Source organism: Chaetomium tenue, assembly GCF_020726465.1.
Source record: "Chaetomium tenue strain MPI-SDFR-AT-0079 chromosome Unknown F5144scaffold_5, whole genome shotgun sequence".
NCBI classification, from domain to species: Eukaryota; Fungi; Ascomycota; class Sordariomycetes; order Sordariales; family Chaetomiaceae; genus Chaetomium; species Chaetomium tenue.
The window spans coordinates 2,658,011-2,682,895 of NW_027117333.1; the positions used below are offsets into that span (position 1 = coordinate 2,658,011).

At 57.1% G+C, this 24,885-nt stretch overlaps 11 protein-coding genes across 11 annotated transcripts; 4 read left to right on the plus strand and 7 right to left on the minus strand.

Annotated features, from left to right (window-relative positions):
• Positions 1-118: 118 nt before the first annotated feature.
• Positions 119-3,477, minus strand: F5144DRAFT_299661 (uncharacterized protein). The gene is made up of 3 exons (XM_066783873.1): positions 3,295-3,477; positions 3,156-3,236; positions 119-3,095 (listed from the first exon to the last, which is right to left on the minus strand). The coding sequence occupies exons 2-3, from the start codon at positions 3,194-3,196 to the stop codon at positions 272-274; spliced, it is 2,865 nt and encodes a 954-aa protein (XP_066641607.1). The 5' UTR covers positions 3,197-3,236; positions 3,295-3,477; the 3' UTR covers positions 119-271.
• Positions 3,478-5,118: 1,641 nt separating this feature from the next.
• F5144DRAFT_549555 (major facilitator superfamily domain-containing protein) lies at positions 5,119-7,073 on the minus strand (the record flags this gene model as incomplete). Its single annotated transcript, XM_066787588.1, has 3 exons — positions 5,119-6,106; positions 6,160-6,217; positions 6,326-7,073. The coding sequence occupies 3 exons, from the start codon at positions 7,071-7,073 to the stop codon at positions 5,119-5,121; spliced, it is 1,794 nt and encodes a 597-aa protein (XP_066641608.1).
• A 1,032-nt stretch (positions 7,074-8,105) lies between these two features.
• Positions 8,106-9,130, plus strand: F5144DRAFT_299700 (NUDIX hydrolase domain-like protein). Its single transcript, XM_066783874.1, has 5 exons — positions 8,106-8,248; positions 8,326-8,360; positions 8,432-8,553; positions 8,616-8,792; positions 8,839-9,130. The coding sequence occupies exons 1-5, from the start codon at positions 8,210-8,212 to the stop codon at positions 9,075-9,077; spliced, it is 612 nt and encodes a 203-aa protein (XP_066641609.1). The 5' UTR covers positions 8,106-8,209; the 3' UTR covers positions 9,078-9,130.
• Positions 9,131-9,183: 53 nt separating this feature from the next.
• F5144DRAFT_493491 (uncharacterized protein) lies at positions 9,184-10,609 on the minus strand (the record flags this gene model as incomplete). The annotated part of the gene is made up of 3 exons (XM_066785977.1): positions 9,184-9,696; positions 9,757-10,008; positions 10,406-10,609. The coding sequence occupies 3 exons, from the start codon at positions 10,607-10,609 to the stop codon at positions 9,184-9,186; spliced, it is 969 nt and encodes a 322-aa protein (XP_066641610.1).
• A 700-nt stretch (positions 10,610-11,309) lies between these two features.
• On the minus strand, positions 11,310-12,679 carry F5144DRAFT_578289 (uncharacterized protein). The gene has a single exon (XM_066789257.1). It carries the CDS (start codon positions 12,263-12,265, stop codon positions 11,402-11,404), a length of 864 nt encoding a protein of 287 aa, XP_066641611.1. The 5' UTR covers positions 12,266-12,679; the 3' UTR covers positions 11,310-11,401.
• A 1,884-nt stretch (positions 12,680-14,563) lies between these two features.
• On the minus strand, positions 14,564-17,295 carry F5144DRAFT_549559 (uncharacterized protein; the record flags this gene model as incomplete). Its single annotated transcript, XM_066787589.1, has 3 exons — positions 14,564-14,616; positions 14,974-14,977; positions 15,163-17,295. The coding sequence occupies 3 exons, from the start codon at positions 17,293-17,295 to the stop codon at positions 14,564-14,566; spliced, it is 2,190 nt and encodes a 729-aa protein (XP_066641612.1).
• Positions 17,296-18,024: 729 nt separating this feature from the next.
• Positions 18,025-19,505, plus strand: F5144DRAFT_536482 (glycosyl hydrolase; the record flags this gene model as incomplete). Its single annotated transcript, XM_066787057.1, has 1 exon — positions 18,025-19,505. Exon 1 carries the CDS (start codon positions 18,165-18,167, stop codon positions 19,503-19,505), a length of 1,341 nt encoding a protein of 446 aa, XP_066641613.1. The 5' UTR covers positions 18,025-18,164.
• A 729-nt stretch (positions 19,506-20,234) lies between these two features.
• Positions 20,235-21,104, plus strand: F5144DRAFT_492284 (uncharacterized protein; the record flags this gene model as incomplete). The annotated part of the gene is made up of 1 exon (XM_066785907.1): positions 20,235-21,104. The coding sequence occupies one exon, from the start codon at positions 20,235-20,237 to the stop codon at positions 21,102-21,104; it is 870 nt and encodes a 289-aa protein (XP_066641614.1).
• Positions 21,105-21,492: 388 nt separating this feature from the next.
• F5144DRAFT_299804 (uncharacterized protein) lies at positions 21,493-22,155 on the plus strand. Its single transcript, XM_066783875.1, has 2 exons — positions 21,493-21,800; positions 21,909-22,155. The coding sequence occupies exons 1-2, from the start codon at positions 21,720-21,722 to the stop codon at positions 22,041-22,043; spliced, it is 216 nt and encodes a 71-aa protein (XP_066641615.1). The 5' UTR covers positions 21,493-21,719; the 3' UTR covers positions 22,044-22,155.
• Positions 22,156-22,364: 209 nt separating this feature from the next.
• Positions 22,365-22,969, minus strand: F5144DRAFT_613931 (uncharacterized protein; the record flags this gene model as incomplete). Its single annotated transcript, XM_066791759.1, has 2 exons — positions 22,744-22,969; positions 22,365-22,639 (listed from the first exon to the last, which is right to left on the minus strand). Exons 1-2 carry the CDS (start codon positions 22,922-22,924, stop codon positions 22,365-22,367), a joined length of 456 nt encoding a protein of 151 aa, XP_066641616.1. The 5' UTR covers positions 22,925-22,969.
• Positions 22,970-23,475: 506 nt separating this feature from the next.
• F5144DRAFT_578308 (uncharacterized protein) lies at positions 23,476-24,113 on the minus strand. Its single transcript, XM_066789259.1, has one exon. It carries the CDS (start codon positions 23,824-23,826, stop codon positions 23,494-23,496), a length of 333 nt encoding a protein of 110 aa, XP_066641617.1. The 5' UTR covers positions 23,827-24,113; the 3' UTR covers positions 23,476-23,493.
• Positions 24,114-24,885: the final 772 nt, after the last annotated feature.

Genomic DNA, 24,885 nt, shown 5'->3' on the forward strand with positions numbered 1-24,885 from the left:
GGGGGATAGGTTGGGACTGTAAAATGGGGTGGTGATGGTTGTTGTGTTTTTTGGGCGTTATACCCCTTTTCGGAGGCAGGTCATCTGTTTGGAGCGATAGCATATAATGCAATGAATTGACCATTTGTGTTATCCAGTGTAAACTCTATCCTGATATGCTTATGAAGGTAACGGTGGAAAATCTTGGTAGATGGGGTATAGAAAGGAAAGATGGTATCAGACAAATGATCTATGTAACGCAAGGAAAATGATTGCAGTGGTAATGAGTGCTTCAGATGAACCCAGTCCCGTAAGAATCCGTCGTTCCCGCCTTCGGTTTCTTCCCTCCTGACGTCTTGGGCCTCCTGACGTCTCTAATACTCGGGCCCCGCGCCATGCCGATCCCCATGAAGGCCGCCGGGTCATCGTCTCCGTACCCGGATAAGTCGGGGGGAAACTTGGAAAGGAAGCTTGGGGAGGCGGCCAGGCCGCCACCACTGGTTGGTCCACCAGGGCCACCAGATGTAGATGGCCGTCCGTCCATCGTTGCTCCGGCCGCGGGCGACGACCGAATAGGTGGCGTCCATAATCCGCCCGGGCTACCCAAGGTCGGATCACGCGACGGCGCGTCGGGGGAGAAGTTGAACTTCAAGTTGAGTGGCGCCGGGACGTTGGAGCGGGTAAACTTGGCTGATGCCTCACTCTTCGCCTGTGCCTGGGATGGATCTGAAGTCGGGGGAGGCAGCGAGGAACTCACTTCTCCACCCGGTGACGATAGCGACCATGTGGTCGAGTCCGGGGTGGGCGGCCCGATAACTCCTGGGGCGGGGCCGAAGTCGAACTTGAAACCCGTATCAACGACAGGGTTCGGACGCGGTCGCTCGAGTGTGTCGACTGTTGGCGCCGGACTGGGCTGGCTTAGGTCGCGCCTAATGTTAGGATGCCGAAGTTGGGGCGTGTTCGTGCGCGAGGGTGGAGAGCTGTGCGAGCTATAATTGTCGGTGCTACCACTCCTCGAGGCGGGGGTGGGCGTCCCGCCACGGCTATTAACTACTTTGCTAGGCACGCCATACTCTTCCAGCCCGGGACGGCGTGGCAGTGGTCCCCGCCTCGGCGGACCCCGCATGGGGCTTTGAGGCCGGCTGATAGCTGCAGGAATGGGAGCCGGAGGTGACATGGCAGTGGAAGGGGGAGGACCAGGGGCATTGGCGGGAACCGGAGGTGACATGATGCGGAGTGGCGCTGGGTGGATGGAGAGGATTGGACCATCGTCATCATCGTCGTCATGGTCGTCCTTAATCCCGTCGCTGTAGACGCTGCTGCTCGTACTGGTTCTATTGTCTATCGACCCTGGTAGTTTCGGCACTGGGTGTGCATGCTGCGCGCTTAGGAGTGTCTTTTCCAGTTCTTCAATCCTCATCGAGAGACTGTGCTGTCGAGGTGTCTTGGAAGTCAGAGTATCGCGTTTTGCGATGACATTCTGAATCAGGGGGCGCACAAACTGCTCTCCCGATTCGTCGTCGACGGAGAGTCTCCGGATTGAGCCAGAGGGCGAGGTCACGGTGGAGGGAGAGGTCAAGGAAGATATCAGTGGCACCAGCCCCGGCCTTTCCGGGCCTGGCGTGCCTCGCCTGCTCCCAGGTGCTTCCGGCTCCGAATTAAACACGGTGGTAGCATGGTGCTCAATGGGAGGCGGATTTCGAACAGCGGCACTCCGGAGCGCAGGACCTTGCGAACGAAAGCCATTGGCACCGGAAGCGCCATGAGGAGGACTTGGTGACCGGAAACCGCCTGCCATATTCGCTAGGGGACCCGAGCCCTGTAGGGGGGGTGGCCGGTAAGGACGAAAGACTTTTTCCGGAGTGTCCTGAGGAGGAGGACCCGGGGGGCGAGAGTGGGCACCTTGCGCCGGAGGGCCAGGAGAGGGGCCTTTAGGGCGGAAATGTTGGGGACCAGGACCATTCAGTCGAGGCCCAGGCCCGGGTCCTGGCCCGGGCCCATTGGCAGCCGGGCGGGAGGGCCGCGCGTTGCGACATTCACCAGCAGGGCCGAGCGGTCCCTGGCGTGGTGGTCCCTGGCCAGGGGGCTGGGGAAGGCACTGTGTCGGAGGACCCGTCGGAGGCGGCCCTTGGTGCCACGAGGGGGCCTGTGCTGGTCCGTTGCGGCTCCCAGGCCTCATGTCCGTGTCGCCTCTAAACACAGGGCCTCGCAATACCAGCTCCTCAAAAGGCTTTTGCTGTGGCTCCAACGGTGAATGTGGAGCGGAGGGACCTCTCGCAGTTAGAGTGCTCTCGGTCGACTTCTGTCTCTCTAACCTCTCCATGTCGAGCCGGGCCGTCTCCCTTTCCTTTTCCAATTCCTTCTCCCTCCTCTTAGCATTCTTCTCCTCCAGCTCCCGCTTTTTGACCGAGGCCATGACAGCGTCCACCATGTCGTCGACCTCTTCGCCAAACACCGACCCCGTTTCCGCGTTGTCCGTGGTAGGAGTTGGAGGCAGGTGTATGGAATCGACCATCGGGGACTTGGGCGTGGACGGGCCGGAGGGAATGTCCCTTGCGAAATGGACATCCAAGGGGTTGACCCACGGCTTCACCCTGCCGTTTGCAGTTCCCGGCCGCGATCCGACCCCGGGCCCGGGACCGGCAAGGCTCGCCGAAGACCCATTGTTTGCACCAAATCGTGCACCAAACCCGGGTGCCGGAGCCGCCAGACTTGTCGAAGACCCATTGTTCGCTCCAAATCGGGCTCCAAAGCCGGGCGCTGGGCCAGCGAGGCTCGCAGCAGACCCGTTGGTCGTGCCAAATCGAGTTCGCATATTCGCTTCGGAGGCGTGGGGCTTGAGGACGACGCTCGCCTGGCTACCCGAACGCACAGGGCCGGAGGTAGTCAAATCGGCCATGCTGGCAACGGCCATATTATGCGTGTCCCGGTATGGATTGCTGGCGCTGCGCATCGGTTGAGGAGTGCCACTCCGGGAAACGGATCGAATGCTCCCGTTGACAACACCTTGTTGGTTGGTGTTTTGCCCGAAGAACTGGCCCTCTCCCAGGGCGTTCTGATCTACGCGCTTCCATTGTTGGGGCTGCTTCTCTTGGATGGGTTTCTCGTCGGGCTTCCTGTGGCATCAGCGGTTCGCAGGGGCGTCCCTTTAGCAAGATGGCCGGACTACCACTCACTTCTTTTTGCTCCCAAGATTGAGCCCAAAGAACGACACCATTGTAACGAGTGACTGTTGTTTGAACTAACTAATACATTAACTACACCACAGTCAGCGCATGGTTAGGGACGCTAGGATATGGGGTATGGGGTACCGACATTACTAGAATTTTGGCCACCAACCCAGTCCACAAGAAGAACGGGAGCTTTGGGTGGTGTACAACAAAACTTCTCAACAAAAGCAAGGGAAGCAGGCCATCTCAGACTTTCTCGAAGTCCAAAGCTTCCGCCGACCCCGAGACAACCAGGGGGCGTTGTTGACAAGAGCTGAATCGGAGGTACTCGGTCCTTGGTGCCGAGTTTAAAAAAGGGGTTCGTCCGATGTGGGGTTTCTTTAGCCTTAAGCACGCGCTTTGATATCGAATTTTGGCGGTGAGGTTTTCGAATATTCGACAATTGGAAGGGAAAGAAGAATGGAAAAGAACAAAACGATCGACAGAGGAATTTACACTGGAACGAGTGGCAGTGTGGGTGTATGTCGACAGTAGGTAAGAACGGACGAAGGTCAAGCGGGGGGTTGCAACGATGACACTCCACGCCGCGCAAAGAGACAAGGAGAAAAGAGCCCTGTGGCAGAGAGGGGAGAAACCCTGAAGAGACAAAATGGCAAGAGCAATTCGTATCCTTTTCGGGCGAACCCTGAATTTGGAACCACGCGCTTGTGGAGATGATTCGCGCTCTTGCCCGCTAGTGCCATTGCGGGTGACAAGGGCATCCAGGGCTGCAACTGCCCTGTCGGTCTTTCCCCAACCCATGAAACAGCTTTCCTTTTTGTTTTAGTTGTTCGGCCAGCGGTGCACGCCTTCTGCCGTCAAAAATGGAGTTCCGAAATTCGAAATCCGAGAAAGGGTCAGAACCGAAGCGCCACAAGATTATTTCTAGGTGATAATGAAGGCGGCTTGCAGTCAACCCAAAAGAGGAAAGAGTAGCGGTTGCTAGCACATGGATGGGCCGTTCAGCCGGCTGCCGTTCAGGGGCATCAATCGGTACGTACCCGCTGTGCCGCCCAAGTTCCCGCTCCCCATCAATGACGTCGGGCCTGTTCTCCCCAGGATTTAATTTTTGGAGGGTGCCTCGGCGCTTGCTGACGCGTGAAGCGCGTCTCATCTTCAAGTCACTGCTTAAATCACCCCTCATCTTGTCTAAGCGGGGCAGATCAAAGCAAGACAACGGGTCCATCGCAATGATCACTGTCGATCGTCCCGTGGAGGAAAGCTAAAACCCGGTGGGCACGTTGCACACACGTGCCTTTTCCACCGCGGCCTCATCTTGAGCAAGCGAGATTCCACATGGGGCTTTCCGGCGGCTGGTATGATGGAGGAAATCGATAGTTTGCGCCGAGGAATGTCGCGTGCGATGGTGCGCTGCCGCGTGGGGCGTCTTCCCGCAAGTTGGTTCACGGAAAAAGAAGCACATTTGTCATGCATCGTACATCGGACCAAGCACATCCTTGGATGACTTTGTCTGCTAAGGTGGCCTTGGGAATTCTGTTTGGGTGACCTGCAAAGTTCATGCGGATGTTTCCATGTCAGTGGCCCGGCCGTCTTCTCATGCCGAACCTAACTCGCTGGCCCTCGCGCTCAGGAGGTGGATGCATGTACCAAAGCCAGGATATTTATCAGAGCTAGAGTCAACAGATACCCTCATACTACCATCCATGTATTACACAATCTCTTCTAGTTATTTATTTTTGTTTTATACAGAGTCCAAACGCCACCTGTTCAATATGTACCGGACATGGGATCTATCAGCTTCCGGACCCAACCCAAAACCAAAGGAAACCCGTATGGAATAAGAGTCTCTAAAATCCCAGCCCAAAACCCACCCCCTTTCGCTTGATAAAAGCGAGATCCAGTCCCCCCTTTTTGATGACCGTAGACGTTGCCATATTTGCCAAGCCCCCGGCTGGCAAGCATCCGGACTTCAACACGGAGGCTCAACCGGTGAGCGCCGCTCATTTGGTAGCCTGAAAATGTATAATATCGTCGTCCCGATGACAAACAACCACCCGGCAGCGAAAAATGGAAGGCCGACCCAGGCCCCTCCTAGACCCAGTCCAACACTGAGACTTTTTGCTAGCAACGGGCCGGCGATGGTCATGCCAACCATTTCCATAAAGCTAATGAGGGAATTGACAGTGCCAACATGGTGCTCCTCGACCAGTGCGTTGAGTAGCGACCGGATCATGGCGGCCATGCCCGAACCCAGGGCGAACCAGACCAGCCCGACCGAGTAGATGGCGCCGTTGGCAGCGGCAGCGATGATCAAACAGGCCAAAACCAAAATGAGGCCTGACCATCGCGCCAGCCGAAGGTCCTTGGCCATGTCCTCCATGCCCAGCCGTCGAACACAAAACCAGCTCGCAGCGGGCAGCAGCACCAGAAGCGTCACCAGGCTTCCAGCGTTGCGGATCGTCAGAACCATGGAGGCGAGGCTCCAGCTCCAGCCGTAACGGTCGGTCGAGTACTGCAGCAGGAGATCTCCGACGTAGCGGCCCAGGAAGGTAAACACGAGCGACAACATGAGAAAAGACACGCTCTTGTTGCCGAGCACGAAATCCCACACCTCAGCCACGCCCTCTCTCGCTTTCCGCCACAGCTTGGTCATTCGAGGAAGGTCGTCATGGTCGCCGTGGTCTTCCCCTTGCGGCATCTTCCGGTCGTGGACACGGACCGTCTCCGGGAAGGCCAGCACCATCAGGTTGGTGACGACCCAGATGGCGAGTGCGACGAGCAAAGGGGCCCACGCGTCCCAGATCAGCATGGCGCCGCCGAGGGGGCTAGCAATCATCTGAGAGCCGAGTGATATAGCGTTGAGCTGGAAGAAGACGGTGGTGCGCTCATGCGCTGGGACAACGTCGGCGACCATGGTGTACAGCATGGCTACAATGATGGCGGCGCCACCACCGATTCTGGGTTCTGTTAGCCAGCTGCTCATCCCGCTCATAAAAGGAGACAAACTCACAGCTGAAAGGCGGCCGAAAACCACGTCACCCACAACGGCACCACGTCCGAGAAGTAAACTACCCTCCCAGTCAGCAAACCAATCCACAACCCCCCCAAACCAACCAACAACCCCAACAAACACCCTCCCAAAAACCAAAAGCAACCAAAAGCAAAAAAAAACTCACAAACACCATAATTAAACCCCACCGACACAACACACCCCACCACCCCCAATCCCAACACCGGCCTCCTCCCCCACCGATCCGACAGAATCCCATACGGCACCGCCCCAATGAGCCCCGGAAACGACTCAAAGGTGTTGGCCCACCCGCGCAGCATGGCCAGGTAGCCCTGCACGTCGGCGCCCTTGCAGGCCGGGTCGTCGACGAGGATGAGGCCGCCGGCGATGCGTCGCGTTTTGCTGGGTTTTCTTCCAGTCTCGGGTGTGGGTGTGGTGGGGAGGGTGTAGCGGGTGAGGGGGGTGAGGGGGGTGATGGGTTGGAGGGGTTGGAGGGGTTGGATGGGGATGATGGGCGGGGCGGGCACATCGCCGGTGGAGTTGTCGCCCTGCGGAGGGAAGAGCTCCGGGTGTTTCTGGCGGCAGATGATGCTCTCCATGATGGCGCTGGCGGACGGGGTGGACATGCCGATGGCCAGTTCGACGAGGAAGACTACGGCGATGGAGAGGATGATCACGCGGGGCCGGAGGAGGGCGCGGAGGTGGTTGGAGGGGGAGGGGTGGTCGGTGGCGTCGTCATCGTCGTCGTCGTCGTTGGTGATGGTTTGGGTGGTGGAGTGGATGGTGGTGTACCCGGGGGATAGAGAGCGGGTTGAGCTTGAGGCTGTCGGGGTGGGTGTCCCGGCTAAGAGTGGCGTCCGATCAGTGTCCGTGTCGATGCGGTCGACGAAGGGGGCGCGGAGCCTGTTCGTCATGGCGGGGCCGGGTCCGGGTTTTGGTCGTCGAGGTGGGCTCGGATTATCAGGGCATTCCCAAATTACCTAACTTCCTCCAGGTGCCTAATGGATGGATCTCAGGCAGGTAATGTGAAGCAACGAACACACAGCAAATGCAAACAAGACAAGGAGCGAACAGAAACGAATCTAGGGTCAAGGACGCATTAAATGACGGGGAGGAATGTGAAAATCATGAATTGAAAAGTAGGATTCCAAGTCCGCGTAATGACCGGGAGCGCTTGGTAATAATAATGCGCCGCTAAGGATGGTGTCAGCCCAAATGAAGACATCAGCGACCGAGAAAGGCAGGTCGGAATTCCGCACCTCGTGCTGTTTCAAGATTCTTCCCACGAATCTGGATGCGACCCCGACAAGCTTTTCCGTGACACGGTTGCGCCAGCCCTACCTGTACTCCCCTCCTCCTGGTTTGTGGTTGGTCACGTCAAAAGACACGTCCTTGTCCTTAAATGCGTATGGTATACGCGCGTCGCAGTAACCCCTCCATTCCAAAATGTAACGCAATGCCTTTGCTACAACACTTTTGTTGTGATGCCTTTGTTCCAGAGATGGTTTTCAAGGCATCCCACCTGCAAGCGCGGGCCATCAAGTGATGATGACGGGAGAATTCCCGATTGCTGCTACCCCCGGAACCCCCTTTCGCGATTCCCCGGAAGGCATCCAAAATCCTATCATCGAGGGCAACTGGTTTCGTACATCATCGGCGTGGGCTGATGACCGAGGGCCAATAGTTGTTGGCCGGCAGGGTGGCCGGCAGGATGGGATCACGAACCCCAAAGCCGGAATTTTTGTTGAGAACGCCATGAGTATGAACAGCATGGCCGCCAGCTCATCGATAAAGACGGCTGCGAGTGAGCTGGCGCATGGATCGGATGGTTTTACTGGATGACCGCCCGGGCCCACCCGCTCCAGGTACGGGAACCGTGTGGCCGGCTCAGGCCGGGTCTGCGGGTCCCGCCCCTGCCCCTGCCGTGTCCACTGAGGCGAGACACGGGACCGCTTTCCGGGTCTTGATAAAAATGTTACAAGAGTGACTTACACCCACCACCCATCCACCATATCCCCGACCGGACTACTGCCCACCCTATACACCCACCATGTCTGGAGAAGCTAAAGTCATATCCACCGGGCCCCTTGTAAGCTATGCCTAAGCCAAACCCCAAGTATTCCATAACATCGGCATGAGGATAACCAACCTTTATATGGAATGCAGCCCGCGAGCGAGGCGGTGTGGACGAAACTCGTAAAGTAAGCGCAGTCGTAGTGGCTCATCTCCCCGAGGACAACCCAAAGCAAGAACCGGACCTGACAGCCACCAGAAAGACATACAAGGACCCCAACGGCGTAACACGAACATGGGAGTCGGCTGAGCGGACCACCCGGCCAAAGGGCAGTGATATCGATGGTGTAGGCATCGTAGCCATCCTAGAGAAGGAGACAGGTATGCACGCCTCGAATTCCCTGCGCCTGCGCCCACTTCCAGAAACCAACCATGTCCCGTAGGCCCCGAGATTGTTCTCCAGAAGCAATACCGCCCGCCGCTGGATAAGATCGTCATCGAACTGCCCGCCGGACTAATCGACGAGGGCGAAACGGCGGAGCAGGCAGCCATTCGGGAGCTCAAGGAGGAGACGGGCTACGTTGCCGAGGCCCTCGAGACATCGCCCGTGATGTTCAATGGTGAGTTACCCTCGGCGCCATCCCACCCCTCTTCTAACGCCTACAGACCCCGGCTTCTGCAACACCAACCTCCGCATGGTTCACGTCACGGTCGATATGAGCCTCCCCGCAAACCAGGATCTGAAGCCCGAGCTCGAAGAAAACGAGTTCATCGAGGTGTTCCTCGTGAAGCTAGTCGACTTGTGGGAGGAGTGCATCAAGCTTGAAGCGCAAGGCTACGCCATCGACGCGCGGATAGCCAACCTTGCCGAGGGCATCGAGATAGCCAAGAAGTTTAAGCTTTAGCGGCGGTTGGAAGGAATTCCCTTGGCGATGAGTTGATGCGCGCGTTGGGTTAGAAAAATAGACTGGGAATAGAGCATACATACCCATACCCATACCATATCCTACCCTAAACCTTTCCCTCCCTTCTCAACCCCTCCCACAGCGCCACGGCAGCGAGACATTTCGCATCCCTAGCCCCCTCCTTCCACAGATCCCTCATCCTCACCAGCTTCAGTGTAATCTTCTCGCCCTCCTCCCGCAACCCCGTCAGCTTGCCTGTCCACTCCCCCAACTGCGCCCTCGGCACACGCCGCTCATGCATATAAATGGGAATGTACTCATCACACCCGCCCGCACTAGGATACACGGCCCTAGGCAACCCACTCAACCCCCCGCCCCCAACAACACCACCCTCCCCATCCCCATCCCCAACCGCACCCCCAACCTCCCCCACCAACTCACTCAACGCAACCAACTCCCCCTCCCCAATCACCAACCCCAACTCCTCCTCCATCTCCCGCGCCGCCTGCCCCGCAAAACTCCCCCCATCATCCACCATCCCCGCCGGCAGCTCCACAAACTCCAAACTCCCCGCCGCCACCCGCGGCTGCACCGTCAGCAGCACATACCTCTCCTCCTCCTCCTCATCCCCCAACTTCCCATCCCCACCCCCACCCCCACCCCCAGAAGAACCAGCAACCCCATCATCATCTGGCAACAGCATAACCAACATCGCCACCGACGGCCCGCGCAGGATCACCGCGCCGGGGAGGGCCTCGCCCGCGGCGTTGGTGACGGCCGAGGTGAGCTTGACGAAGCCGAGGCGGGCGGGGCCGAAGCGGTCGAAGGCCTGGACGGTGATGGCGTGCAGGGTGTAGGGGTCGGCGTGGAAGGGGTGGGTGGGGGTGGTGCGCTGGGTGGCGAGGGAGGTTTGCAGGGTGGTGAGCCAGGACTGGAAGGGGGGGGGGGGGGGGGTTAGTTAAGTGGGCGGGTGGCTGGGGGGTGCGTGTGAGGGGGATGCGAGTGAGGGGGTGCGTGGGAAGGGGTGTGTTGGTTGTAGGGGTGAAGGGAAGACACTCTGTAAAAAAGTAGATGCTCAGGAGAAAAATAACAAAAAACAACAAAAACATACAACACCGGGGATTCGCTGGTCGTCACCGACCCAACTACTGATCCGGCCCTTGCGAGTTTAACTAGGGGAGAGCGGACGGGATCCCGTGTTTTCTGGCAGGTATGGTCGTATGTGATGGAAGGGGCATAGAGTGTGGGTTTATAAGGAAGGTTTGCGTTGAGGGGTGTTGGGGGCGGAGCATGGCTCAACAGTACAGAATACAGAAAGGGGAACTTACGTTGAAGGGAGGAAACGCTAAAAGCTGGGATTGGGAGAGGCCGGCTGGGAGGGTGATGGGGATGTGGTAGTCGGGGTGCTGGAAGGTGGACATCTTGTTGCGGGTTGAGGTGGTCCAGGCGAGTCGCGATGCGAAGGGTGATGATGTCCACGTGCGGAGGAGGGCGGTCCTGCTTTGGTAGAGCGTCGCGAGGATGATGGGCATAACTACCAGGAGTGTGATATACCGGTTACGCATCCCGACGTAGGCTATCCTTGACCGGAATTGGTGTGGTGCGTGGTGTTTACGAGTCGTGTTCAAACGGTTGCCAGGTGGGGGAGTTGGTTGACGTCGATTAAATCTGGAAATCGCCGGTCGCCCTGGAGTGCCTGGCCAAGCAAGGATCGGTGGGGCCCGTTCCCGCCCAGCCCGCCGCGACAGGGCTGGCTTCAGCGGGTCCCTGCCGTGCAACCCAAAACCCCTGAAAAGCTTGGTCAATGACAGAAGGAAGACGATGAAGGCAACCTGCGCAAAAGTAGTTCTGACCGTTCGAGCTGAGGGAGCCTCGGATGTAATGGGGATGTTATATATATTGACAATGAGATTGGCACCTTTTTAACTTAGCCGTGCCGCTACAGTTCCAACAGGTTGGGTTTTGAATCGAGCTGGGCCGTCGACAGCGCCGCAGGTGTTTTTGTGCACCTGTGCCTAGACAGGCAAGAGGCGAAAAAGGCTATCCAGTCATTTGGAAACTATGGAAGTTGAGGTGGGACGATAGAGAGCCGCAAGACAGGCCTGTAGCAGACACGGCTCGTAGTGGCCGGCCTTCCCCCGTCGTCAGGGCAGCCCCGACTAGCGTCGCCAGCAACCAGATCGGAGGACAAACACTCTATTCGCTGTTACGCCTACCTGTTGACGGCAACTACCGTCCACTCGCAGAGACCCCTTCGGTCCTCAACGTCCTACAGCGGCGGTTCAATGGCATCAGCTACCTCGTGATCGACGAGAAGAGCATGGTCAGTGCTCGGCGAACCAATATATACCCGAGCCCTGCTCCCTCTGCTCGCGTATAAAACACCTCCTGTTGCTGATTATACCCCGCTGCAATCGTCTGAACCACGAAAACTCAATACTGGATACATCCATCCTCATCCACCCGCGGTACCCATCATCCTCGTCCAACTCGTAATCCTCGCCCGGGTCGGGATCAGCTATATAGTCCGCCTCCAGCAGCCACACCCAAGCCCCCACGCCAGTACCAAGGAACCGCCGCTTCTCCTCGAGGTCGACCGCGCACCGTAGCGGCGGCAGCTCCTCGGCCAGCGCCGCCAACGACGCGATACTCTCGGAATCCAACACCAGACAGACACAGAAACGCGGATTCTCCTCGGCGTTGAAACCCGTCTCCACGCCCGCGACCCACCGACGAAAGTACTCGCCGAGGGCCTTAAACCTGGCCTCATCAGCGCCGCCATCGAGATGCGCCAGCCCCTCCCGATCCTCAATCACGTCGACATGGAAGCGGCGAAACAGCTCCCGGTTGGGCTCGTCGTTATCGACGCGGTCCTGCTCGCACAGCGCGCCAAACGCCGAGTAGCGGCCGGGATGGTTGCCCCACCAGTAGACCTGGCCCTTGAGACGCTCGAGCGCGACGGCGAACTGCGTGTCCGAATCGGGGCCGTACGCGGTGCGCAGGATGGTGTAGCCCCACGAGCCGTGGCCACGGCCGCAGGGGAAGCCGTTGTGCTCGTCCAGCGACTTCAGGCGGCCGGTTGCGCCCGTGTCTTTGGGCAGCGGGGGGCTGTGGTCGTGAAAGAGGTGCTGGGGGATCCGCCCGAAGGTGGGTGGCGGCGGGCTTGTTGTTGGTGTTGTGCTTGTCATTTTGTTCAAATGGAGGGAGGGATGCTGCTTGATGTGGAAGCGGGATCATGGGAGCCGGGGAGGGGAGCTTGGTAAAAGCGACCCCGCTGCATTAATTACCTAGGTACCTTAACCTAGCCTGAACGGTTTGTGCGGCACAACCAGTTTCACCGTTTCCTTGAAATGGACAGCACTAACAGAGGAAAAGAGGCACCCGTTTTTGGATCCCGAGACTCCCTTTTGTTGACCCCTCCTACCCCAAAAGATAAACTAAGGAGGGTAGGGCATGATTATCTAGCGGAGAGCTAAAAAAAACGCCGCAAAAACGGTATTGTGACGAACCTACTTCAGGATCCTATCCTGTTAGGGTTCAGCTTTGTTGAAGGTAATCTCTCGAGGATGCTTAGGTTCGGTGCAGCCAAAAGGTGCACAACAATAGACTTGTCTCAACAGTAGGCTTGCGCGCTTGTAGCGAACTGTAGTTGTGATTGCTAACTGGAGAACTCCCAGAGCTCTCCAGAACGAGTGACCATATACATACTGTTATCACTCCTGTCACTGGTGATATTGGTGATAACGTCCGGGTTATCACCCCGATCACCAGTGACCTTGGTGATTATCACCTTCATCACCAGTGATAATCGTGACACTGCCATGATTGGCTCCTTAAGCGATTGGTTGTCGGCGCGTCCCGCGCCTCCGACTGCAGCCTCCCTGGCCGCCCTTATGGTCATTCATGACATACACAGCATTCCTCCGCGACCAGCAATGGCAACTCGCTGTAAAGAAAGCCAGGTTATCCTGGCAATTGAAGCTATTCGACGAGACCAGAAACTTAGTCGCCGGAAAGCTGCAGCAATCTACAACGTGCCCGAAGCTACGCTCCGCCACAGAATGAACGGACGAACGCCAAAGTCCGAGTCGCCACCTGCAGCTCATCGATTGACAGCCATTGAAGAGGAGGCAGTTGTTCGATATATATTGGACCTAGATGCGCGAGGATTTCCGCCCCAATACGCTGGTGTTGAAGATATGGCCAATTTGCTACTCGCGCAACGCGACGGCGGACGTGTCGGTAAGCACTGGGCCGAAAAGTTCGTCAAGCGACAACCAGAACTCAAGACGCGTTTCAATCGCGCATACGACTTCCAGAGAGCCCTCTGCGAAGATCCAGAGCTTATTGGCGCGTGGTTCAAGCTTGTGCACAACATAAGAGCGAAGTACGGCATCCACGACTGCGACCTCTACAACTTCGACGAGACCGGCTTTATGATGGGCGTTATCTGCGCGTCTATGGTAGTGACACGCGCTGATCGACGTGGAAGGGGCAAGGCAGTTCAGCCTGGCAATAGGGAATGGGCAACGGCGATTGAGTGCATCAATGGCGAAGGGTGGTGCCTCCCGCCGTTTCTGATCGTGCAAGGCATGTACCACCTCGCAAACTGGTACACAGAGAGCAACCTTCCGCTCGACTGGGCTATCGAACCAACTTCCAATGGGTGGACCGACAACGAGACCGGCCTAGAATGGATCAAACACTTTGATAAGCACACAAAGTCTCGTACGAAGGGTGTGTATCGGTTGATTGTGCTTGATGGGCATGAGAGTCACCTGTCGGCCAAATTCGAAGCCTTTTGCAAGCAGAACAACATTGTCACCATCAGCCTGCCGGCTCACTCATCCCATATAACCCAGCCACTCGATGTTGGGTGTTTTAGTGTCCTGAAAACGGCGTACGGTCGGCGAATCGAGCACTTCGTCAGAGCGCATATCAACCACATCACCAAGGTCGAGTTCTTCCTCGCCTTCAAAGCCGCCCACTTTTCCGCCATGACCGAGAGCAACAACAAAGGGGGTTTCAGAGGTGCAGGTCTAGTACCTTTTGACCCCGATTCAGTGATATCCAAGCTGGATGTCAAGTTACGGATGCCAACACCAACTGGTCCCCCCTCCGCCGCTGCCGATCCTTGGTCCTCCCAGACGCCACGGAACCCAACAGAGGCTGTCTCGCAATCCGAGTACATCAAAAGTCGGATTGCCCGTCACCAGGGAAGCTCGCCGACGCAAATTCTCACTGCTGTCGACCAGCTTGCGAAGGGGACGCAGGCGTTGTGTGACGAACCTGTCCAGGATCCTATCCTGTTAGGGTTCAGCTTCGTTGAAGGTAATCTCTCGAGGATGCTTAGGTTCGGTGCAGCCAAAGGGTGCACAACAATAGACTTGTCTCAACAGTAGGCTTGCGAGCTTGTAGCGAACTGTAGTTGTGATTGCTAACTGGAGAACTCCCAGAGCTCTCTAGGCCGAGTAACTATATACTAACTACATCTTGTGGCTCTCTGAGGCTCCCTCAGAGCGCCAGGGAGCCGGGCTCCCTGTGATGTCAATAGAGCAAGCCGTTCTATAACCTGATTGGTGTTCTCCTTCCGGGCTCCCTCAGGCTCTGAGAGAGCCTGACAGAGCCTATTCCTGGTTGGTTACCTAAGCGATTGGCTACGGGGCGACCCGCGCCCCTCAGTTGGTCTCAATTCGTGACAGCACCCGCCCGCAAAATTTAGAAGCGGTGTGCCACGCGCGCGCGCGCGCCAAGACGTCCAGGCGTTTGCACCTCACAGCGGCTGGGGGCCTTCTCCCCAAACACGCCGACCCTTCTCTCAACATCCTTGCCTTAACGAAAGCTTGTCTCTACTTGCCTCATTGCAGCCTCTGTAATCCATACCAACAAAACGTACCCATCTGTATTGTGGAATTCTTAACCTCACTTTATATCTCTTTTAAACAACTTCTCAAACCAATCGACGACGTCCATACAGAATTAGGTACGTTTGAACCCCCATCCATCACAAATCAACGCTCGCAGTAACCGACCTCTCCGCCGCAACCCCCGTCCTCAAATTCGTATACCTCACCCTCACACTCACCACCACCTTCCCACCCCTCGACGCCTTCCAGCCCACCACCACCTCCCTATCCCCCGGCACCTCCCCCGGCACCGTCCCCTGCGCCGCAAAGCTCACCCCATCCGCCCCCGACACAGCAAACCCCACCCCCTTCAACACCCCATCATCAAAATTCCGCACCGTCACCGTCACCACGCCCCCCCTCCCACTAACCCCCACCCACCCATCCGGCCCCCCCGACTCCGTCACCGCCCTCCCCTTCCTCCCCGCCGGCGCCACCCCCGCCCTCCACGCCGCGCGCTGCACCGCCACCGACGCCTGCTCCACCCTCTCCACCAAATAATTCCCCGCCCTATCACTCGGCCCCGAGCGCCCATAGTTCCCCCGAAACGTGAGATTCGCCACCGCCGGGTTGGCATTGATGCCGTTCTGCGCGAGCCAGGTGCCGCTGTTCAGCAGCAGATTGTCGGTGAAGGCGTAGGAGGCGGAGCCCTCGTCCGTGTAGAGGCCGTAGGCGGAGCGGTCGCCGGCGAAGGCGTGGTTGGCGGTGATTAAAGTGTTGGGGGAGCGGGAGAGCGTGTAGATGGCGCCGAGGTCCGTGTGGCTGTGGCCGTAGGCGTGGATCAGGTTGCTGGTGATGAGGTTGCTGTGGGAGGTGGTGGGCGTGGTGTACTTGGGTTGGAAGGCGTACAGGCCGCGGTTGACGTATTCTTGGCTGCCGCCGGCGTCGTTGGAGCCCCAGCCGTAGCCGTGGCAGATGCCGGAGTAGGGGGTGGTGTGGAGTTCGTTGTGGGAGATGGTGGAGTGCTGGGCGTAGCTGAGGAAGATGGGCACCGTGGAGGTGAAGAGGGAGGAGGTGTTGCGGAAGACGTTGCCCGAGATGGTGATGTGGCTGTTGGTCATGCGCGCGTCGCTGGGGTGGTGCGCGTCGGCCTGGATGCCGCCCGCCGTGACGCTGTTGCCCATGACCTGCGTGAAGTAACCGTCTGCTACGGTGACGTAGCTGGCACCGAGGCCGGTTCCGGATGTGTGAGCATTGGCGTCGTTTCCGATGCCAACGCCGCCCCCTCCGAGTTGAGTGTAGTTGCCCCCTGAGAAGAGGATGTTGTGTGCCGCGCTTACTTGGATGGCCCCGGGCATCTGGAGCCAATGGGGTCGGGTTGACTCAAAGTTGGAAGGTGTGTACGTCTTGTTTTCTCCGATGTAGCCGCCGGTTTGCTGGTCCACGTAGCCCATCGTGGCGGGTTTCATCCAGGTGCTGTGAGCAAAGCTGATATCCTGGAACGTCAGGTCGTGGGCAGGGTTGTCGTAGGTGCCGCCCACGGACACGATGCATTCGAGCACGCCCAGATACGTGCTCGCTGTATCCATGTTCTCGCCGGCTAGTGGCTTGTAGTACACCTTGCCAGCGGCCGAGTCAACGTAGAACTGGCCCCCGTCGGTCATGAGAGCCAGAGCGTTCTGCACCCACACACCAAAGTCGGCGTTGGGTTTGGCAACCGTGTCGTATCCCCACATGTTGTTAAACCACGAGGACTGCCGCATCACCAACTGACGGTTGCCCGCTGACTGGATCGGCGCCCACCGATCCGTGAAGGAGTTGATGAAGCGGACTTCAGCCCCCGCGATTCCGGCCGTATTCATGAGCCAGTCGTACTGCGAGTTGCTCCAGCTCATACCGCTCGAGGTGAACTGGAAGTCCTTGCGGTTTGCCAGTTTGCGGCGGGCAAAGTTAGCCGCCTGCCCGTTGACGTAGAGATTTCGGGACTTGGTCCCAGCTGGTATGCTCGCGGACCACACGCCATTGGAACCCTGCTTCCAGCCAGTGACCCGGATCCCGCCTGATATGACGGCACCGGGGCCCGTCCAAAAGACGGTAAATCCGTTTCGGCCCGAGTCTTGGGCTGTGAAGGACAGCGTCTTGGAGATTGGGTACAAGCCAGGCGCGAGGTGGACCGTGACGTTTTCCTTCATGGACGCCGAGATTTGGCTGCGGACAGCCTCTTGAGCGTGGGCAATGCTTCCAAAAGGTGCATTGGGACTAGTTCCGGCGTTGTTGTCTGACCCTACCGGCGAGACGTAGAAGTCAAGGGCAGCAGCAGGGGAACTGCCGATGCTGGCCACGGCGAGCCACGGTAGCAGTGACAACCGCATCTTGACTGATTCTTAGCCAAAGTCTGCTTCAAAATATCAGGATGAGTGCGTCGCTGCTAGCGGAGGTTAAAAGACGAGAAACCTCGACAAACACCCGCGGTCTACATGTAGCCGAGAGTAGAAGTGGTGATCCTCTTCTCTATCACCGCAAACACCCGGCAGATGGTCTGTTGCTCTCTCAGTGGAGCGGATAATGGATGATTTCAGGTGTTTAATGTTATCACCCAGCCACGTGCCACAGACTGCTATGTGGGACTCGAAAAGCTTGAGTGGAACGATAGAGTGGCTGGCAGGAGGTTAGGTACCATGGAAATGCAAAGGGATATTCAACTTCCGCAAATGGTCGCGTTTGGTGGCGAAATATTGCAAGTAGAGGTAGATGTTGAAGCGATCGGACGGATAGGAAGGGTTAAAGTAGCAAGTGAAGGGATTGTCCGGTGGTGTCAGATTTTCCCTTGGGGCGCTTATACCACCGGTAACAAGGCGGATCGCGTTGAACCATGGGAATACAAATACGGATCGACTGTCACGTAGCTAGCACAGCTTCTCGGTTTGTCACTGGAGCGGATATCAACTATTCCCGTGAGCATCCCGGGAAGCCGGGTCCGGTTTACCCAAAGCGGTGATGATTGCTGGAAATCTCCAGGTTCCGGTGTTGATGCGGAGGTTGCATTGGGGTTCGATAGGCGAGCCATAGACTGTATGCATATCCTTTTACCCCTTTCCAGATTGAGAAGGTCCGTGGTAAAAGTATATACAAGACCATGGCTTGGCTCCCAAACAGCAACATCGAATCCAGTGGATAGCGCAGTGATCTACAGCCACCTGCTACTGACCTCCGCTGTGCTCTTCACCAAACTGCCAACCAAATGAAGACCTCAGCGCTCTCCCTCACGGCCGCGCTGGCCACCCTGGTGACGCGGGCAACGGCCGACAACCCCATCATCCAAACCCTATACACCACCGACCCGGCCCCTCTCGTGTACGATGACCGCATCTACCTCTACACGGGCCACGACGAGCCCAACGCGCAGACCTTCCAGATGAACGACTGGCGCGTGTACTCCTCCTCCGACATGGTCAACTGGCAGGACCACGGCTCGCCCCTCAGCCTCAAAACCTTCAGCTGGGCCACCGCCCAAGCCTGGGCCGGCCAGACCATCCCGCGCAACGGCAAATTCTACTGGTACGTCCCCATGCGCCACACCTCCGGCAGCATGGCCATCGGCGTAGCCGTAGGCGACAGCCCCACCGGCCCCTTCAAAGACGCCATCGGCAAACCCCTCGTCATGAACAACGGCATCGACCCCACCGTCTGGATCGACGACGACGGCCAGGCCTACCTCTACTGGGGCAACCCCGGCCTCTGGTACGTCAAACTCAACCCCGACATGGTCTCCTACACAGGCAACATCAACACCGTCACGCTCACCGCCGCCGGCTTCGGCGGCCGCTCCGGCAACGCCCAACGGCCCACCACCTTCGAAGAAGGCCCCTGGCTGTACAAGCGCAGCGGCAAGTACTACATGGTGTTCGCGGCGAGCTGCTGCTCGGAGCACCTGGGGTGGTCGACGGGGCCGTCGGCCACGGGGCCGTGGACGTACGGCGGCGTGATGATGCCCGCGCAGGGCAGCAGCTTCACCAACCACCCGGGCGTGGTCGACTTCCGCGGGGGGTCGTACCTGTTCTACCACAATGGGGCGTTGCCTGGGGGTGGTGGGTATGACCGGTCGGTGTGTGTGGAGAAGTTTGCGTACGGGACGAATGGGTCGATTCCGGTGATTAATATGAGTAAGGAGGGCGCACCGCAGGTGGGGACGTTGGATCCGTATGTGCGCCAGGAGGCGGAGACGATGGCGTGGTCGTCCGGGGTGCAGACGGAGGCGTGTAGTGAGGGGGGGATGGATGTGCTGTCGATTAATAATGGGGATTATATCAAGGTGAAGGGCGTTGCGTTTGGGGGTGGGGCTAAGACGTTTACTGCGCGGGTCTCGTCCGGGTCCTCGGGGGGGAAGATTGAGTTGCGGTTGGGGAGTGCGAGTGGCACGGTTGTTGGGACTTGCAACGTGTCTGGCACGGGTGGCTGGCAGAACTGGGCCAGCGTGAGCTGCAACGTCAGCGGCGCTACGGGCACGCAGGATTTGTTCTTCCGGTTTACTGGAGGTGGCGGAGAGCTGTTTCGGTTTAACTGGTGGCAGTTTAAGCAGTAAGATAGGGGCGGACCAACTATGGGGTTGATAACCTAGGTACCTTGGGGTGTAGATCATGTAAGCTTCAATCTATCTACAAATTTAGGCCAATCCTAGTTCTATGTCGTTGTCTCGTAGGTGAAAGTAGTCCAGGTTTTTCTTTGAAGTTTATATTTGCAAGACTGCCAGTTGTATTTGATGTCCATCTACTTTCGTTCCAGGTATAGGCTCAGTGTCGTCAGTGACACGACACGCCTGGATCTGAGCTTCCAAACAGTGGAGATGTTACTCCCTTGAATTAGGTAGTTTACATGTCCCTTCCCGGCCAGGGTAGAGTAGTGTGATCACGAACATCCACTTAATGTAGTGGGTCTGATGCAGCCTGGATGTAGGTACCAACAGGCAGACTGACCGCAACGGCCTGTTGGCGCGACGTGAAAGCTATTGGGGGGATTGATCCGATTGGCAGATCTGTTGTTTCGGGGGACGCCCGCAAACAACTTGTCGGGAGCAGGAAAGACTGCTCCCAAAACCTCGTCCTTCTCTCAACTACAACTTCAACCTGCGTACCAGGGAACCACAGCTGCGCTGCACGTCAATCTCCGGTCTTCATTATACATCATGCCGCCCGTTACCTCGGACAATGACCTTCCCAAGTTGCTCAATACGCCAACGAAACAAGTTAAGCGTATCAAGAAGCTGGTGTTAGAGCATCTTGGAAGTGCCTCCAAGCGTGTCGACAGGCCGCCCATGCAGGGCATGTTCAGCCGGACCTTCTTCGTTACACTAGCCGACGGATGCGACGTGGTTATTCAATTCCGAATCGAGCAACTGGATCTCAATGCCTTCAAGGTAGCCAAAGGCGCCCTGGGCCAAGTCGTCCCCGATGCTGTGGCCCTCAAAGACGAAGAGCTGGAGAATGAGGGCGTCTGGGCTTACTCCCTCGAGCGTTTGCCAGGAAAAATGTGGGTTCACGGCGTCGCCGGCAAGGGTGCTGAAGGCCGCATAGCCGTCAACAAGTCGCTCGGGCGCGTGCTCTCCAAGGGCTGCCTTGCCAACAACGGCGGCGAGGCTGTAGCGGCAAAAGTACGGCCGCATCTTGAGGCTGTATTGGCGAGCCCACTGGACGAGGTCGCGACATACCGGCCTTTGCTACAGGGGTTCCTTGACAAGCTGGACGAGATCAGCAAGCTGCCGCTTTGGGTCTCGCACTACGACCTCAACGGCGTCAACGTCCTTATTGATGAATCCTGTGAAGTGACGGGCTTGATCGACTGGGAGTTGTCAACGCCGAAACCCTTTGCCGTGGGTCTGGGCCGCATCCACACTCTGGCTGGCGAATATACGGGCGGCGAGTTCTGGGTGCCGGACGAGTTCGAGGTTGCTGAACGGGCCTTTTGGGAGGAGCTGTTTGCTGGCATGTCCCAGGAGACTCGTGTGATGTTGGAGAAGAATATCGACCTCGTCCAGGACGCCGTTATTCTCGGCACTCTCTTGGACACCTTTTTCTGGGAGGATGGAAAAGTAGGCTGTGGCGGGGTATCGATAAAGGCCCTTCCCAAATTCCTTACCTATCGAATTCCCCTGGTAAGGGGGGATCAGCCTCCGTACAAGGAGTAGAGCTTTCAATCTGGGTGGCTCAGACGGGAAGCAGGACGTGGTCACGAGAGATAGGTTCAGATACAGACAATGCAGAAACTTGTGAACCGTATGATCGTACCTTGTTTGAAAAGTTATGTCCCTGGTCGATAAGGTAGGTACCTAGTTGTCATCTTATTACATCCAACTAATATGCCTTGTTTTCTCCGTTTATAGCCGATTGTTGCTATCCACTTCTCTCTTCTAACAGCAGCTTCCGGAGACCAGGATATTAACGTAGTCAAAATCGTCAAAGTTGACCAAGGTTTGCCAGAGAACGAGTTGGTGATGCCATGCATCCATGCCGGTCATACCCGGTTTGAGGAGTGATAAGCGGATGCGACCCCATTCGTCTCCATCGGCTTCCTCTCAATGGAACCCATCATGACGTTTGACAACAGGAACCGGATGACGTCAGTGAAGACATGAAGGCTTATAACCACCACTCTCTTTCTTCGTGGTAAACATTCTCGAAACACACTTCATCGAAGCAGTACTCAATTCGAAGCCGACATCATCGTTGCACCCAGCGCCGTTGCACAAACCCAAGCAAACCACCAACACAAATCACACAACTCCAATAACCAAACACCCATCATGCCTCGCCAAGGAGACGGATCATCCGACAACGCGATCGATCCCGGCCACAACATCATCCACGGCGCCGGCAAGGAAGAGGTATGCCCCCCCCCCCCCCCCATTACATGAACTTCCCCTGAATCCCCTCCGTCACCTTCCCTTCTCTCAGTACCAAGTACCAGCCGCCTAACACGCAACCACCCACAGTCCACCCGCGTCGCCCGCGCAGACAAGACAGCGCCCATGCCCGAGCCCTTCAAGGGGGCCGGTCTCGAGCAGGCACCCGCGACGGCAGGGTCGAGCCAAGGGAAGGATCAGGGCGGCAGGAGTTCGACGAACTAGGGGATATGGGGGGAAGTGCGTGTGTAATATTACGTCTACATGTATGAAGAGCGGGTGAGGCTTTTGTGGCGTTAGATTTATTGTGCAATGGTTATGATCTGATTTCGTTTTACGGTGCTGCTGATTATGGGGGTGAGTGCACGTATGATTGCAGTTACGTGCCTTTGCTATATGCTGTAACAGTGGTGGTAATTGAGTGATGAAGACTCGACATCATCACATGATAACTGCTGCTGGATGATGCTCAAGCGGATCCACCGGGTGTATCATCATTCTTGAACCATGAGGTGGCAGTTGGTTGACAGAAGAATGTATCATGTATTAGTCATTAGTCATTAAACTGTCGCCGGCAAAACCAAAACTATTATCATCATCCAGCCCAGAAGACAGCCTCCGCTCGAAGATCAACCTTTCCTCCACAAGCTTGAGAATAAGGCGGTGGATAGAGCGAGCGGGCTCGAGCGCGGCGCCGCGCTTGTCGAACCTGTTGTACAACCGCCACAGCTCGATGGAACGGATCATGGCCAGCGTCTTGCCCCCTTCCTCGAGCATGGCTATGTATGCACGGACAATATCCACCCATTGGTCCGGCTCATCTGGGTCGTGAGTTAGAGCCTAACGAGCGTAGGGGTTGAAGGTTGTGAAAGGGAGAGAGGGTGGGGGGCGGGGGGTGTCTGCGGTGGGTAAGGTAAGCACTTACTGTCATCCGCGACAGGGTTGGGGTCGGATGCCGCCGTCGTAGACGAGGGGGGAAGCTTTTGGTGGTGCGGGGGGCAACTGCACTTCGTCACGGTGTGGTTGCTCCGGGGGTGGCGGCAGAGGGTCAGCCTGGCGTGTCTGTCCTTTGCGGTGGCAGCGGCGGCGGCGTCGTGCTGGGGCATTTTGTCCAAGTGCTGCGCTGCTGGTGTGATGGAGCCCGAGATAGGTGATGACAAAAGGTCAGAAAGACGGAGATGGAGGCACGAGCGGATATCCGCTTTATATATAACTTTCACGCACTGACCTAGGCATCTCTGTGACAGCATCATCCACAATCTCTGATGATGGTGACGTCGTTCTCGGCATTTATGAGCCCCCGTGACGCAACGCTCGTTGCTCGAGTCATGACACCAGCCATCAGTCGGATGTTGGAGCACAGTCCGTTGTTGCAAGCACACCGGTTGGTATTCCCATTGTGACCAAGAATGAAGGCATTGGGCCAAAAGAAGGCCAGCCTATGTCCGCATTGTGTTCTGCAATGAAAATAGGGGAAAAGGAAGAAGAAAGCCCCTCCCTAGAGCCCTCCAGAAATGATCGTCCCCAACCTCTCCCCAACCCCCGCTCCCGAAACCGCCCTTCCTTCCCCCCCAAGAGAACATGCCTAGTCCCGGTCTTGTCAGCAAGTCCGCCACGCTGGGCGCACCTCCACCTCAGCACTAGTCCACGGTTCGTACCTCAGACAGCTGACTGCTCATGGACCAACGATTGAAACGGCACCGTTATGGATAGTGTTGAGAAGGTTGTTCATCTGGGAGAAGACGGTGTACACGTCATTCATCGCTTGTGCAAGACCACCCCCGGCGGGGGCCACTTCGTTGCCGAGGTTGTTGATGGCGTCGGCCAAGCCGCCATTCAGGCGATCCAGTGCGATCTGGGACACGTCTCGGACTCCATACCAGTTCACGCTTTGTCTGGCCTCGAGGCCGCTAGCCATGGAGGCAGCGTCTGGTTCAGCGGCCGGGGCGGGAACGGCAGCTGCCAGGGTTGCGAGGGCGAGGGCGAGGGTTGACGTGGCGAACTTCATGGTGAGCGAGGTTCAAATTGAGTTCGGTTTAGGTAGGATGAGGATGAGGCTGCAGAATTGGAATGGAGGATGTTGATACTTTCAACTTTCGACAGGATGTGACGAACCTACTCCAGGATCCTATCCTGTTAGGGTTCAGCTTCGGTGAAGGTAATCTCTGCAAAGGATGCTTAGGTTCGGTGCAGCCAAAGGGTGCACAACAACAGACTTGTCTCAACAGTAGGCTTGCGAGCTTGTAGCGAACTGTAGTTATGATTGCTAACTGGAGAACTCCCAGAGCCCTCCAGAATGAGTGACTATATACTATCTACTATCACCGCCCTCTCGGTGACAATCTTCAGTTGTCACTGACAACTGGTGATAATCGTCCGTTATCACTGAAACCCGGTGATAACTGTTCCCATTGGTTCTTAAGCGATTGGCTGCCGGCGTCCTGCGCCTTCGGCTGCGACCGCCCCGGGCCGCCTCTTGGGTCATTCTGTGACACAGGAGGAGGTCATGTTATGGTCTTATATAGCCGAGTTTTGACTCTTGAGCGTCAACTTGCTCGCGATGTCGGACTCCCTAGGGTCCTGGGTCCTTCGTGACCTCAATCTCGCTCCGCCCCCTCCTTTTCTCCCGTAACTTCACCGCTAGCGAAGATCCAGCATGGGTGATTTTCGTCACGAGAATGAGTTTGCCAGCTCAGGGTAGCTGTCTTTCACACGATCTGCTCCTCCGGTCCCGGCCGTTACGACTGTCGGTCCCGTCTCATGACCGTGGCCCTTGTCTGCAGAGGGCTTGTGTTGGAACGCTAGGATGGCAACAGGGGAGAAATCGATAGTTGCGGGCAAAGGGGCCGTGCAGCGCGCTGTTCTAACGACTCAACAGCTTGACATTTGGGAAGCTTACATAGGTTGTATTGTGGCCTTCAACATGTCTGAATCAGGGCAAGTAGACTCTCGAAGCGGAATTGATCTACAGCGAAGCATAGGTAGGTACGCAGTCTGCCATGCAACCTTGGTAACCACAACCCCCGGGACGCTATTAGTTAGAAGATCATGAGCTGTTCCTTTGGCC

Bases quoted from the DNA above. Each gene is read 5' to 3' on its own strand.
- F5144DRAFT_299804 (XM_066783875.1), top strand. From the start codon at position 21,720: ATGCCTCGCCAAGGAGACGGATCATCCGACAACGCGATCGATCCCGGC. The intron at 21,801-21,908 runs GTATGCCCCCCC...AACCACCCACAG, and splicing joins ACGGCGCCGGCAAGGAAGAG to TCCACCCGCGTCGCCCGCGC.
- F5144DRAFT_578308 (XM_066789259.1), bottom strand. From the start codon at position 23,826: ATGAAGTTCGCCACGTCAACCCTCGCCCTCGCCCTCGCAACCCTGGCA.
- F5144DRAFT_299661 (XM_066783873.1), bottom strand. From the start codon at position 3,196: ATGGTGTCGTTCTTTGGGCTCAATCTTGGGAGCAAAAAGAA. The intron at 3,096-3,155 runs GTGAGTGGTAGT...CTGATGCCACAG, and splicing joins AATCTTGGGAGCAAAAAGAA to GAAGCCCGACGAGAAACCCA.
- F5144DRAFT_299700 (XM_066783874.1), top strand. From the start codon at position 8,210: ATGTCTGGAGAAGCTAAAGTCATATCCACCGGGCCCCTT. The intron at 8,361-8,431 runs GTAAGCGCAGTC...GACAGCCACCAG, and splicing joins GTGTGGACGAAACTCGTAAA to AAAGACATACAAGGACCCCA. The intron at 8,554-8,615 runs GTATGCACGCCT...CATGTCCCGTAG, and splicing joins CATCCTAGAGAAGGAGACAG to GCCCCGAGATTGTTCTCCAG.
- F5144DRAFT_578289 (XM_066789257.1), bottom strand. From the start codon at position 12,265: ATGACAAGCACAACACCAACAACAAGCCCGCCGCCACCCACCTTCGGG.